Source organism: Alosa sapidissima, chromosome 4, assembly GCF_018492685.1.
Source record: "Alosa sapidissima isolate fAloSap1 chromosome 4, fAloSap1.pri, whole genome shotgun sequence".
Classification (NCBI taxonomy): domain Eukaryota; kingdom Metazoa; phylum Chordata; class Actinopteri; order Clupeiformes; family Clupeidae; genus Alosa; species Alosa sapidissima.
The window spans coordinates 8,964,316-8,979,363 of NC_055960.1; the positions used below are offsets into that span (position 1 = coordinate 8,964,316).

General features: G+C 46.4%; 1 protein-coding gene across 8 annotated transcripts in view; it reads right to left on the reverse strand.

The window, feature by feature from the left end:
* Positions 1–15,048, reverse strand: part of chl1b (cell adhesion molecule L1-like b) — a 64,873-nt gene that overhangs the window by 2,548 nt on the left and 47,277 nt on the right. For 5 of the 8 annotated variants that reach the window (XM_042089919.1, XM_042089918.1, XM_042089920.1 and 2 more), the window contains 15 exons: positions 14,650–14,815; positions 14,419–14,543; positions 13,566–13,667; positions 13,073–13,270; positions 12,726–12,796; positions 11,613–11,835; positions 9,709–9,824; positions 8,908–9,112; positions 8,544–8,666; positions 6,439–6,618; positions 4,356–4,385; positions 3,130–3,201; positions 1,164–1,277; positions 822–983; positions 276–407 (listed from right to left, as the gene is read on the reverse strand). In XM_042089919.1, the coding sequence (XP_041945853.1) occupies positions 276–407; positions 822–983; positions 1,164–1,277; positions 3,130–3,201; positions 4,356–4,385; positions 6,439–6,618; positions 8,544–8,666; positions 8,908–9,112; positions 9,709–9,824; positions 11,613–11,835; positions 12,726–12,796; positions 13,073–13,270; positions 13,566–13,667; positions 14,419–14,543; positions 14,650–14,815 (2,019 nt within the window). The remainder of the gene's footprint in view (positions 1–275; positions 408–821; positions 984–1,163; positions 1,278–3,129; positions 3,202–4,355; positions 4,386–6,438; positions 6,619–8,543; positions 8,667–8,907; positions 9,113–9,708; positions 9,825–11,612; positions 11,836–12,725; positions 12,797–13,072; positions 13,271–13,565; positions 13,668–14,418; positions 14,544–14,649; positions 14,816–15,048) is intronic. The other 3 variants (XM_042089921.1, XM_042089924.1, XM_042089925.1) reach the window with 3 other exon arrangements.

Sequence of the window (15,048 nt, forward strand, 5' to 3'; positions counted from 1 at the left end):
CATGATGGATTCCACTGAGTGGATGCTTCTATTTGTTTGTCATACCAGAGTGACCGAACAACAAAGCTCTGCACACTAAAAAATGTATCTACAGCATATTATATAGAAATCTATTTTAAAATTGAAGGGCTCCCTTTGAGTGGAATGGTGTAAGAATGCTGGCCCAGGCACATTTGGCTTGCAGCGCAAAACTATCTCATTATTTGTGATAACTACACCGACAACAGATGCTTCAAACAGCACTTCAACAGCGAGTACCTGCATGGTGTGAGTACCTGAGTATTTGCCTCCTTTGTTCCTGTTGACGAAGCAGGCGATGAGCACGATGAGGGTGAGGAGGGCCACAGCACACATGAGCCCGATGAACCAGCCCTGCGTGGAGATCCCGCCGTGGATACTGGCCAGACCTGTTGGGAGGCAGAAACAGGCGGTGACTTTCACTTGACTTCACCCCCCACGCAGAAGGACGTCTGATTGAATGTTTACATCGACATGTGCTATCTGATGCCGAATTTTGAGGACGAGCAGGCTAACCGGCAGAATGAGAATGAACCTGTATTAATATTAAACAGACAGTCCACTTGTCCAATTAATCAACCGGACGAGACGGGTGGCGTAATTTTGCTCATCAGGCTGGTAAGCAACGCAGATGCTGATCGGAAAAGCGTATTTGAACTTCAGACAAGGACATTCTGATTGCGCTTCATCAACAAGCAATGCAATGTTTAACACAAAGAACCAGAACCTTGTAGCCTTGCCCCAACCACCTCCCACCCACCCACCCACCCACCCACACACACCCTTCTCCCTTCTCTCCTCACCTTTGGCCCTGGTCTTGATAACATCTTCAAATATACTAGAATTATCAACCCAGTTCTTAGTGATTAGTCGCACAGTGTACTCAGTCCCAGGTTCAAGCCCTTCAATGATGTGGAATGTCTTTGAGGAGTTTAATGGCTCTGATATCTTCCAGTTACCATGACCTACAGAAGGTGCACTGTCAGTTAGTGTTAGTCTGTGAACATGAATAGACATGCCGATGAGTATGATGACAAGAGTAAGAGACATGACGAAGAAGGACAAAGACAAGGAAAGAAGAAGTTCATATTGTACTGACATGAAACTAGATCACAGATGTATGGAAGAAGTTAAGGTTGGCTTACGGTTGTTCATATATGCAACATATAATTCTGAATCCTTGCGCTCGCCACCCGGGATCCAGCTGATATTTGCAAAGTTGACGCTAACTGAGGAGCTAACATTCAATAAGGCAGGCACTACCACAGGATGGCAAGAAGGGAGGAAATATAGGAGAGAGAGATAGAGAGAGAATGTTATTAGACACTGGACACTGGAGGCGAATCGACTTCATACAAGACGTGTTTAACATGCATGGTAAAAGTCAATCTGAGTGTAAGATGCAGCTGGAATACCTATGCTCACATGCATTGTATATTTGATCTTCAACAGCACACAAACCAGCGCCTGATACTGACTGTTGTAAAATATTGGTGAGAAGGGAGAGGCTTGTACATGGGAATGGATACATAAAATAATGATAAAAAAACAACGATGGCAAACATGACAAGATGGCTGCAAATTAGAGGAGTCTCGCTCAGCAGGCATACTGTATGGCAGAAAGTGTCTACTGTTCATTCCTTGCACTTACACAGATCCAGACAGTCCTACAATCCTTTGTTTCGCCCCCCCAATGTGATGGAAACAACTGAGATTCACTGGTTGAAAGCTCAGATTCTGTGGAAAAGCGCAGGCAGGGCTATCAAGTCAGCTTGAGTTAGCCCACTCATTGCCTCCATTTATGTGTAGTCGCTCTTTTGTCTTCTGCACAATGCCAGCACAATGTCTGCTCACCGGTACGTAATTGCAGTTTGTTGAAGACAAAGTTAGACTTCAGGCATCTCGTGTGGAGTCTTTTTGTTAGACCAAATTCACCACCAGACATCTCTGACAGGAAAGGAAACAAGCCGCTGTAGCAGACGCAGACACCTCCAACTTGTTTTGGAAGCTGGCAAACTTTTATTCTGCGTACTTGGGGAAGGTAAATTGAGGTGGCACTGTCTATTCAGCCTATTTATTTTTGAGGTAAAAGTGATCTGCTGCCGTCGTCATTTGGGTCTGACCTGATGTGTCAATCAGCACCCCCCCCCCCCATCCCCCCCCCCCCCCCCCCCCCCGCCACACACACACACAAGGCGGTCATGCAAATCTACACACAACTGCCACCCCTCAAACGAGGTGAGAAATGCGCAAGCCCGTCAGTAAACAAGGACACCTGTGATCGCGCCCCCGGCCGGCCCCTTCATTCACAACCGTCGCGTCCTAATTGTCATGCATTTTTCAGCGCTGGTGGCACTCGTGTTAATCACGAGTGTGTTCCAATGACTCAAAGTGACACAGAAAAGTGCACTAAAAATATCCCCCGGGCGGGCGGGCTGCTTCGTCACTGTCGGCTGGTATTAGGCGCCTCGGAGAGCATCTGCCGGCGCAGCAGGGGAGGGCGGCCTCCGCGCCCGCGCCACGTGTCCTGAAATACAACTGCCTAAATAGCCAGGGAGGCTCTCTCCCCAACCCCCCCCCGTCCCCACCATGGAGATGAGCGAGGAGGGGGTGCCGCAATGGCCTGACCTCCAGCCTTCTGCGGCCATGCGAGAAAAAGAAGAAAAAGAAGAAAAAGAAGAAGAAGAAGAAGAAGAAGAAGAAGAAGAAGAAGAAGAAGAAAAACAAGCTCCTGCTAGAAGTGAACTATAGCCTCCATATTAAAACAGATTCCCTGCCTCTCACCTCCGGTTAACACGTGCACGCTTGTCAGGGGGCTTGTCGGCTGTCTTTCACTGTTCGAGCACTATCCTGCCTGCTCAGCTCTGCAAAATGGTGGGGTTTCTAGGATACATGTATGAATCTCGAGTCAGAGCTCTCTGATATGCCGCAGAAAAAAAAACCCATGACTACAATCCAACATGCTCTCTTTAGACACACCTCTGTGCATCTGTTGCAAAACAACAACGTTCCCCATCACATCAATTGAAAGGTAAAAAAATAGTCCATGTTTATGCTGTGTACAATTTTTTTTTAAGACCAAATGGCCATCACGGAGATATGGTGTTATACCTAAGGAAGAAAGAGTAGCATTGGCTTTGTGGGACACAGTGGTGGTTGGAGGGGAGCGCGTGCTTGACTGTCCTGAAAAAGGGAAAGCAAATCTTGCAGTCATGAGCAGCTCCCTTAAAAGCAAAGATGTTGAAAAAATAAAACACTGCAACTACAAGGCTAAGGGTGTTAGTGCATTAAAATTCTCTAACTACTGTACGTCTCTAGGATTAATGGGGTAGTAGACTACAAATTGAGGCCGTACGCACTGAAACATGCCCTTTTACAAAATGTAAAACATATATTATGCCACTTGCAAACTGGAGTCATATTTGGAGCCTTTTCTGCTTAACGCTTTAATGATGCCAGTGTTGTCAGTGAAAATCAGCATTGACAGATATATTTGCTCAATTCTGACAGCAATATATATGCAATTAGGGAACACATTAGTAGTGCTGTTAATTTCGCAAAACCACTCAAGCACACGCATACACACACACGCACACACACATACACACACATCTTCAGTATCTGCTGATGAAAGGCGCACACCCTGATAAAGTATTGTGACAACAGAGTGCTCACCGCTACTGGCAAGGGCGAGCGGCTGACAAGGACAATTATGCACAGGTGACGATGGTCTCTGCAGGTATAGCCGGCTACGGGTTTAGAAAACGAACGTTTGTGCCGCTAACCCTTCCCACATTACAGCAGCACACAAATCATCAGAGCCTCATGATAATGCCTCAGCCACCGGGCTCAGCCTAATCAGTCATGCCACCGCGTTTTCAAAAGGGAATAGGCTGCCCAGCCCACGCGTTTACCCAAATCTCATGTGAAACGTACATGTGTTTGGGTGATTAAATCGCTTTAATTGTTCTTGTCTACTGTGAGGCAGCTGGCTGATGACATCATTTATACAAATATCATTGTGGGAGATGCAGCAGCATAATCTGATGTCACAGTCCTTTATTAGCAGTGGCCACAAAAAAAACAACACTGGCATCATGAAGTAACTGGACTCACCGTGCTCATTCATTGGAGGGGATTAAATAAACCCACTTGCAGGCTAATTATGAATATGATTAGTAAGGCTCTTATCAGCTAAGCCTTTTGAATGAATGTCAATGCACAAAACATCATACTGTATCTACGCATACATGTACCTGTTTAGAGACACTACACTACTCGACACATACATGTACTATGTGAAATTCTAACAAGCGTGAAAACAAGAGAGTTCATACTGAAGGGGCGAGTTGGCGAGCCTGTGGAAGCTGGTGAGAAAGACAGAAAACAAAAGGAAATGCATTGTAGTGGTGACAGATGTGTGCAGAGCCAGCTACAGAGCTGCTATCTCCAGCAGGCATCACGCTAGCTTTAACACACACACACACACACACACATACAACCATGACACACAAATGACAAACACATCCATACTCTCTCTCTCCCTGTCTCTTTCTCTCTCTCTCTCTCACACACACAGACTAGCACACTCCCTCACACATGCATGCACACAGACACACAGAGTAGGGTGCATCAAGTGCCCTTTTCCCCAAAAAACTCTTCTATGGTGGATAATATTATGCCATTTGATGAATAAACACTAAATATGAAGTTTGGTGAAGATTGATAATGATCTAGGGGTACCACAATGCGCCTTCATTTTGACAATATTTCATATTTTATGGTCGATTTTGGTTATTTTCCAATAATCTTCTTTACATTAGATTTAAACTTAAAAATGTCAATTAATGACATATCTAGCTTCTTTTTACAAAAAACATAATAGCTGCATGCATTTTGTTCAATACATGTATGTCTAATATTTACATTTGTTGGTGAACATTCTACATTTTCCCTAGCACATAATCCGTATTGAGCACAAACTCCTTTACTTAGCATCTCTAATTTTCAAAAACTCTGCAGTTGGAATTAAATTTATGATAACATATCACCACAAATTAAACTATTTGGAACATAATTAGTCTTTAGTAGTTGTGTCAAACACCATTGCAGCAATTGCATCAGTACAGAAATCCAGAGTTCCCGCAAAAGCACAATGGAATTGTCTCTGCGAGACACTCTGGCAACGAACAATGATGCACATTACTTTTTCCCCTTGCATCTCATGGAACCAATCAAATCGTATCTCTGCATCTCCCATGATTACAAGGCTTGTACCAACATGTAGTTAAATGGCGAAAATTGCCAAAATCCGCCTAAAATCATGATAATTCAATGGATTTGTGGTACCCCTAGACAAAGTTTAATCTTTCTAAGATTTCACAGATATACTCTGTGCATCAAATGGAATATCAAAAACCATCATAGAAATTGCAGAAAGGTTTTGAGGGGCATTTGATGCACCCTAACGCAGAGTGCATCAGAGACAAATAGCAAAGGCAACTTGAAGCAAGCTTGCATATTGCATATGTGTCTCACATAAAGAGTCATGTAAATGATGCAACATTAGTGCTTAGCCAGCCAGACGGGCAACATATTCACTGAAGGGAATGACGCACCTGCTTTCTAAATCATTGCAGCGACACGGGAAAAGGTTTGTCATATTATGCATCCTTTTCTTAATTAGCAATGGTATCGCTAATTAAAAAGGCAAGCTATGTAGTATTCCACTGTGTATGCTAGCCTGGCAGATGTTACATGGCAATTTCAGTGAGCCGTGTCACAGTCAATGTGTTGAGGTCTAAATGAAGGTCACTGAGTGACATTGAGAAGAATCTTGGTGGAGTTACACCACAATTATTGCACTCGGGTAAAAACCACAACTCCCAATTTCCCTTCCAAAAACAGCTCCCACCATCCCTTTCCACTGCCTTACAGCCTCAAATAAATAAACACTTGGCCCGTTCATGACAAAGATAAATGAGACGCAGCTGCACACCCTTGTGATATTGTTTTAGCAATAAAGACGTATGGATGGATGAATGGGAGGGATTGAAAGTCGAGAGAAAATACAACACCCCCATCCAGCGCCAAAAAAAACAGCCCCAGGTCTAACTCCCTCCTGAACCCTCACCTTCTGCCCCACGGTGTGGGTTGCAACCTAAACTTAAGTCCCTCTCCCCAGGTGACTCTGAGGAAGAAGATGTAGTACCATCAAAATGTTAGTTCTGTGCACTTTTATCACTAAGAACGAATAATTGAATGATGTTGTGGTCCAGAGCACGTCTCTTTTGTACTCTCCTTGGGATATATCAGCTGTTCCAGACCCCGCCCAACACAACCCTGCCTGACCCCCACCTCCCCCCAGGCTCCTACTCAGCCTGGTGAACGGCCCTGTCCCCTGAGAGAAAACACACTCACGGGCCTCGGGGGTGGTGGTGCCCTCCTCGGTGGCGGCGGGGCCACAGCCCCGGCGGGTGCATGCCCGCAGGTAGAACTTGTACTTGCTCAGGGGCTCCAGGTCCTGCAGCAGCCACTTGCCTGCGTCCGGGTTGCTGATGTTGACCCAGACCAGCGGCCCAACCTCCTCCGTGTCGTTAACTGGCAAATCAGACACACACACACACACACAAAAACATCCAGATATCTATTTAGCTACAGATAGAAAGTATACAAGTTTAAGGGTGCTCTAAGCGATGTTGGGTAACGTCACTTCTGTTGACGTTCAAACAAACCAGAGAGCTAGCTCGCCCCTCCCTCTCGTGCAATTAAAACTCTCCTAAAAGTGCATCTCATCGGTGAATGGCTGGAAAATATTTCATGGTCCAGGCTGCACCAGGCTGTTTTTGTTGCCGTTTTTGGAGCCTGGGCTGTCTACAGACCAATTTTACAGTGTATTCAGGGGACAGGCAGATAGCGGATCGGGTGAGGAGATGTTTGCTGTATGTGACAAAAAAGGTTTAGCTCAGAAACCATGTCACATTGCTTAGAGCACCTTTAAGTGTAAAAGTATAACATAAATGCAAAAGTTCTATTTGCTAAACACTTGAAAAGCAATTCCCTAATGTTAGGCCCAAAGCTGCATACTGTCACTAGTGCTAGGGCTGCCACATGATGGCTTTTCTGAAGAGCACTCTCGTTGCCGCTTTAGGTTAGCTGAGGGAAACTGTGGCGTCATTAAAATGTCAGATGCTTTATGAGTTTTCTAAGCATTGGTCAAATTGAGTCCATTTGCCTGGCCAATCAGTTGCCGTCTGAGAGAGCACTCTCCCGTGTTATGAAATGAGCTGCGAACTCGCCTTGCTGGAGTCATGCAAAAATCGGTGAAATATTAACTTGGCGCAGCCTTTCAGAAGCCCGGGCTGAGCTCGGGAACAGATGTGCTCTCGCTTTTAAATTCCTTCGCTGCTCCTGCTGCCACTTCGACAGCTGTGTGCATTATCCCCCAACATTTTACACATGACTTCCTTCAAGGGACTTTAAAAAAAAAAAAAAAAAAAAAAAGCGTGTCACGCTTTATCGCGCTCGCACAATATGAACGTCCTTTCTTCTAAATCGGAGCGCGGCACTTGGCCTCACTCAGTGGCTCGCCTGGCGTGGAATCACGCCCAATTAAGAGTCCCCGGCTTCATAGACAATTAATATTGTAATTCGCCCCATCATCATTCTGGGTGCACAGGCGTAATGTGCTGGCCCAGCAAACGGTTGAACCGCGGCACAGAAGCCCTATGCATGCAGGCAGGACGGAGCCGCTGGCAGGCGACCCGGAGGGCTGTGACACTGCGGCTTTGGTCACTGTCTCTTGCACTGGATCTTGTCACACAGGGGAGGGGATGCGGGCGGGTGGGCGGGCGGGATGTTGAAGGGGCTTGGGGCGTTTGCTTAACATGCTTTAAAAAAACAAATGCTACACCTAAAATTCACCTTATCACATTGTGTGTGTGTGTGTGTGTCTGTGTACAGTGTATGTCTGTGTGTGTGTGTGTGTGTGTGTGTGTGTTTGTTTGGCGGGGGGTTACAGAAGGGACAACCTGTTCTAACCAGACGAGGTTACATCATCAGCTCAACACGGGTCGACCTAGCGAGTCCCCCACTTGCTGCACGCCCGCCGCGAATCCCTTCGGTGCCCCCTGCCCCCTTCCCCTCATCTGCAGGCTTACCCTTAAACCTCCACTGCTGCCACAACCCACTCCGTCGGCTGCCTGTTCCCCGAGGATCTCACCCCGCGCAGCCCTCCCCCCCCTTCAGCGCTATGAGTGCTAATCCACACACATTTTCCTCACATTAACATCTCCACCGAGCTACCTCTACCCGTGTTGGGAAGGGCCCACATTATCCACACAGCATGCGGCTGCTCACTCCTCTCTCTCTCAGAGCCGAGAGAGAAGCACAACAATATCTCCTAGTGGTGAGACCTGGGAACTTCCTCTCAGACACAGAAAGACAGCCAGACAGAGAGATGTTGTGAGTGCAGACAGAGAGGGCAGGCAGGTGCTTGGATGTGAAGGCGAGGGAGGCAGACATACTCAGCTGGTACTGGAGCAGGTAGCCTGTGAGAACCCCATTGGGCTCTGTAGGCGGAGACCAGGACAGAGACACCGAGTGCTTCCTGACATCAGTAGTCTGGAACAAAGATATCTGCTCTGGAACTGTAGAGTAGGAGAAGACAAAACGTGGCTTTGAGTCAGGTCTTATGCATGGACTGCATGCTTAATCCATATGTTGTTTTATCCATGCATTTATCCAGATTGCATGTTTTGTAACTGATTTCAAAAAATGCTATTTAAATTATTTTAACTATTATTATTGTTATTGTTGTTGTTGTTGTTATTATTATTATTATTAATACTATTGTTATTATGACTCCTTTGTGTTCTATGTTGGTCCTACCTCCCTCTGGGGTTCTGAAGGTGACCGGGTGGCTGCCAGGTCCATTTCCTCTCCCATTGAACACCATCACAATCAGGCTGTATTCAGAGAAGGGCCTTAGTGCTGGAACCATGGCGTGGGTCCTGTCCCCGGGAAATGTCAGGGTGTGCTTCTCCCCGTGGCTTTTCTTTGCGTCCAGCAGACTACGAAGCCTCCACCAGTTGACCTGTCACGAGGGTTTCACCACACAGAGAAAAATCCACATAAGCCAGACGACAAGGCCAAAACAACACAAAACAGACAGAGAGAGAAAAAAAAAAAACAAAGTTTGTGCGCAGCACAGAGTAAACTTTTTATCAGTGCACAGGAAATAATAATATAAAAAGAGATGGGAGCGAAAAACTTTAGGGAACGGCTAACGGTGTTGGTCTGCATCCAAGAATGTTCTCCAAACAAAAAAACACCTTAGGGAGCAGTCAAACAGTGGGCAGGTTTTCCTGCCTCTTCATGCGCCGCAGCCAGCCACTGTGGCTGGGGGATGCTGTGGGAAGGATAAATGTATTCTGGGGAGACGGATCTCCCGTCAAGAGTCTGTGAAGCAGAGAGCTGGAATGGTTTGCCCTGAGGCCGAGGGAGGAGTAGGGGTGTGCAGTGAAGGGGGTGGTGGGGTGGGAAGGGGGGTTGTAGGTGGGTGGGTTGGGGTGGGGTGGGTGGGGTGTAACAGGGTTTCTCAGAAGTGGACAGGGGTCGGGGTCTCCTTTAAGCAAAAAAACAAAAAAACAAATGTGACATAAAAAGCAAAGGTGTGTTTTGAGGAGTTACCCTGTAGCCACCTAGATGTCCATGCAGCTTGTCCTTGTGGACAAGGTCCCAGCTGACCTTCACAAGAGTGTTGTTCACCACATCCACCGCCACGTTGTCGGGGGCAGCAGACGGAACTGCAGAGCCACACACACACACACACACACACACATCTTAAGAGCCGTGTGAGACCCACAATGGAGTCAGTAATGTTAACGTCCCATTTAGCAATAGAGGTTTTACATGTAGTCCCATTTGTAGCATTTAGCATCTACCCCATGCTATTCAAACTTGCTCACCTTATATTATTAATGGCTACTCTCTACAACCCGAATATAGTAACAGTTCATATTAAGGTTCGCAGACTATTATTAATTAAGTGCAGTTGTTAATATTACTGCAGCATTTATTACAATTTAATACTATTTCATTAATATTACATGTTTACACATTAGTAATGGCTTGTTAATGAATGTTAAAATGTAGACTACTAAATCCACTTAGATGTTAGACATCACTTGTCATAATTACTAAAGTTAAAGGTTTGCTCATGCTGACTAATCCATTAATGTATAAAGATTAAGGAACCTTGATATAAAGAGTTACCTCAAAAATGTTACTTACTGTAGATACTACACAACAGCACTTCACACTTTAATTTAAGGGATCTAAAAGATTAAAAACTACGGCATATGAATAGCTAGTCTGTTACGACATTAGAGGATATAGAGACAGGGGCTTTGACCTAGCAAACACCCACAGCAACAGCTTGTGTGAAAAGCTACACAGGATGTAAACAAAGAACAAACACAAAATTCACTAGTGGCAAAGAAGATGGGGGATTGTTTGTGAGAGAAAGAGAGAGAGAGAGAGAGAAGAGAGAGGGAGATCACAGCCTACAGCACAGAGAAACAGATTGAGAGGGAGGAGAGAGACAGAGGGAGAGAGAAAGAGAGAGGGGAAGGGAGGGAGGGAGAGTGGTGTAAATCCTACAACACAGAGAAGTAGCGACCTGCGATCTCATCAGGAGGGCAACTCCAAAAGAAAACTGAAGGCAAGAGAATAATTAGCACTGAAGATGTAAATAGCTCGGAGCTATGATAATATTTAATTTGTCAGCGCGCGCGGAGGAGTACAAAGCCTGTGTAAAGCAATCGTCCCCCAGTGTACCATCCAATATCCTCAATAAAGCAGCGCAGGCTCCCCGCTATCAGCCCGGTCAGGAGGAAAACCACATAGACCTGAACCAGTGTGGGCACTCTCCAGACACAATGGCCAGAATCTGCAGGCCCAGACAAACACAAACACGCATGCACACACACACACACACACACACACACACACACACACACACACACACACACACACAGACAAACACAAACATGCATGCACGTACACACACACACACACACACACACACACACACACACACACACACACACACACACACACACACGCACGCACGTACACACACACACGCATACGTACACACACACTGATGTGTTTTTTTCTCCCACAGTTGGCTCCTCTCTCTTTCTTATTCAAGCCGCGGAACCTCTGCCACCTTCACAATGCACACACTTCAGCTTGACTGTGAATTCTTAAAAAGGAAGAGCAGGAGGAGGTGGAGGAGGAGGAGGAGGAGGCCGACTGGAGAAGACGATGCAATTCAATGTGCTTAATACAAGCGGTGGCATTAGTGTGTATTCAGCGTTCTTGTGAATCTTTACCTGTTCCATATGCATTTAACCAACAACACGAGGGCACGGAGGGGGAGAAAAGACGGCCAGTCAACAACACTCCCGACACTGAGGGAGGTGAACATCAATAGTGCCAACTGAATTAATGTAATCTGGCTGCGACGCGGAGAAAGAGAGAGAGAGAGAGAGAAAGAAAGAAAAAGAAAGAAAGAATGAATCACTCACAGTCCTCTCCCGAGTAGCCCACGATGGTGCGGGGCTCGGGGGCTGAGCCCTTGAGGTTGAGGGCCTGAATCTTGATCTCGTACGCCACGAATGTGGGGGTGTCCTTTACCACGAAGGAGTGGCGCTTCACCACGTGCTCCTCCCAGGTGGTGTCCACGCCCTGCCGCCGGTAGCTCACCTTGTACTTCAGGCCCGGGCCGTTGTGCTCGATCGGCTCCAGAGGCTGCAGAATAGGAGACAGGAACCCCCATTTAATAACGATATGTGTGCCGAAGACACACACTCAGTTAATAAACGACGACCCGCGAAAGGTTACGTCTCGTGCTCTCTTTTGTAATCAGAACGTTTTCCATTTCTATCTCTCTAGTATATGACTTTCTAGTACAAGTTCATTGAACCCAAATGAAAGTGAATGAGACTAAATTTGGCGCGACCGTCTTCCTCGTCAGACTTCTATAGAGGTATCGTTTAAACAGAAAGAATATTTGAGGTATGAGTGGCTTAGAAGACAAGAGATTAGTCATCTTAAGAATGGTCGACTCCCTGACTACATAATGGCTGTGCGATAGAGAATAGGAGATGGCACAAGAAAAATCCACAAAGGCACAGTGCTAACAATGAGGGACCTCCACTATGCAGGGCTTGGCTACATTATGACGGGGAGCCAAGGAGATAATAAGTGGGGCAGAGATTCATCTTTTTACAGGAGGCTGAATTTATTTCAGGTTAAAAAAAAAGAGTCACACACACACCCCAATCGTTTCCTTCTCACTTATTAATCAAAGGCAGCTCTGTCTGACTTTCATAGGAATTCCATTCACTTTGATCACGCCTCACAATGGCTTGGCAAAGTGCTCCAGCTCAGAATAATATAAAATCTCCCCCATTTCCACATACAGAGTGATATTTCTAAATGTGCTCTTTCAGATGTAACTAAGATTGCAAAATAATGACCATCAATAGTTGGCTTTCTTCTTCACTGAATGAAAAAAAAGAAGCAAACTTTCCCCTCTCCTACGGTTTCTTTATCTTTCCTATCCTGTTCTTTCGTCTCTGTCTCCAGCTCCTCAGGGTTACATTCTGAGCGTTGGAAGAACATACGCGGTGCCTTACCTCCCACTGAATATCCATTTCATGTGGCAAATGACCTTCGATTTTGATATTTTCGGGGTTCTTGTCAGGAGCTTTGAGAAGGAGAGGAGAAATATGGATTTTGTCAGCGCAGGAATTGTTAGTGGGAAAATGGTCTGTAAAATGTGCACATTAGGGCCTAGAATCTCAATGAGGGCAGAAATCAATTATTACCAACAAGAAGTTCAACCAGAGGGGGAGTTCAGAGCGCTTGTATAGACATTACATGGGGAAAGGGGGCAGTGGGGTGTGGGGTGGGGTGAGGTGGGGGGCAGGGGGGCTGTATTGGGGAAAAAAACGTGGCCGACAGACACTGAAAGATGGCCCACCTCGCGCGGGGGTCTTGTAGTTCTCTGACGGTTCGCTGGGCCGCCCCGTGCCCACGTCGTTGACCCCGGACACGCGGAAGCGGTAGTCGGCGTGGCCTTGAAGCTTCAGCACGGCCGACGTGTGGCTGCCGGGGACCCGCTGCGCCGGGCGCCAGATGCCCGGCTCGCGCTGGATCTCCTCGAACTCGATAACGAACTCTGCGGACAGGGGAAAAAAACGGGTTAATAGCGACAATTCCCATGCTGCCCCTCTCCTGCTCTGCACACGGCTATCGTTAAGAAGCCCCGTGGCTTAGCTATGCAGATAAGTCCCATTGACCCCTAGCACCATGAGTAATGAAGCATGTCTACGGGCAGTGTGCCCATGCGGCTACACAACAGTCTCAAATTAATCATAACTGGGCTGTCTTCTGCGCTGGACCCTGCTGCTGAGGTGCAGCAGAAATGAGAGAAAAAAATGGCCGCCCCAAGACTCGAGGAAGGCTCCAATTACCGGTGGTGGAGCTGTTGTGGTCGTCCCCCGGGATCCATTTGAGCTTCACACTCTTTTCGCTGCGTTCGGACAACATCAGGTCCTCCGGTGCATCGGGGACATCTGGGGGGGAAAAAACAGGGCTTTGATAGATACACAGACAACACATAAGCCTCCTGGGCAGGCCATGCAGCCACGGACAGCCTCAGAGCTCAGCACACACACACACACACACACACACACACACACACACACACACACACACACACACACACACACACACACACACAGACTCAGCTCTGAGTCAGAGGCCTCACGGATTATTTTCTCCTTGGTCCAGCCTGGTCCATAACCAGGAAGGAGTTGGTGACACCAGGAATGAACACAAAGAGGAAGGAGTTGGCGACATCAGGAATGAAGACACAAAATAATGAACAAATTCATAAAACAGACATGAAGCTAGGATATAAATATAAATTGTTTACAATTTCACACACTATAATTGATGTATGCTTTATAGAACAGGCAAAGTATGGTCTTATTCAAGCATATTACTAATGTGATAGACCTTCCAGCAATTTTGTATTTCATTCCAATAAACGTCTGTGTACGGCAGAACAATATTACCCAACCCAAGCCGTGGTTGCGTAATGCTTGAGTACCTTGAAAGGATCTTGGATTACTGTGTCCATATGGCTGGTTATCCTGCCAGTTATTGTGGTTGGGTTTTGAAAGTTAGAGTAGCACATAAAAACAAAGTGCTTTTCCTCTATAAAACTGTGTGTGTGTGTGTGTGTGTGTGTGTGTGTGTGTGTGTGTGTGTGTGTGTGTGTGTGCAATGCCAGAAGTGAACATGTCAGAGACACCCACTCACCCAGAACGATCAGATGTGCAGACGCAATATCTTGGTCCACTGGGCTTCGGACCACACATGAGTATCTTCCCTGGTCAGAGTGGCTTACGTTGGCAATCTGGAGGACCCCGTCATCCACCAAATAGCTGTTGGTGCAGGGACACAGCCACACATTGATTGATTGAGTCTCGCGAGACAGAGACCTTTAAAGCATCTTGACCGAATAAAAATCAAGGCAGTGTTTTACTGTACCCCATATCCTCAGTGTCGTTGAATGCTATCAGCATGCCGTCTTTCAGCCAGAAGATCTCCATGACGTGGTTGAAGGAGGGGTCGAACTCTGCCTGACATGCAAACTGGGCTGTGGTCCCAATCAGGATGCGCAGATCCAGAGGTGGGTCCTGTATTCTAGTGGGATCTGGAATACAAGGAGTAGGTCAGATTAGAGTCTTCAGATTATGCTCACTGTCTGCAAGGTTCTACGTGTAGGATTTTCTGTTTAAAACGTTCAAAAATCAACTTAGAAATAGCAAGATATAACCACTTTTCTGCAATGCTAAAAATGCCTATGCTCTGTGTTGTCCTGATCTAATCCACGACAATTTACATGCTAACCAGCTTTGTCTTGGTCAGCTTAGTTTGCTACCTCAA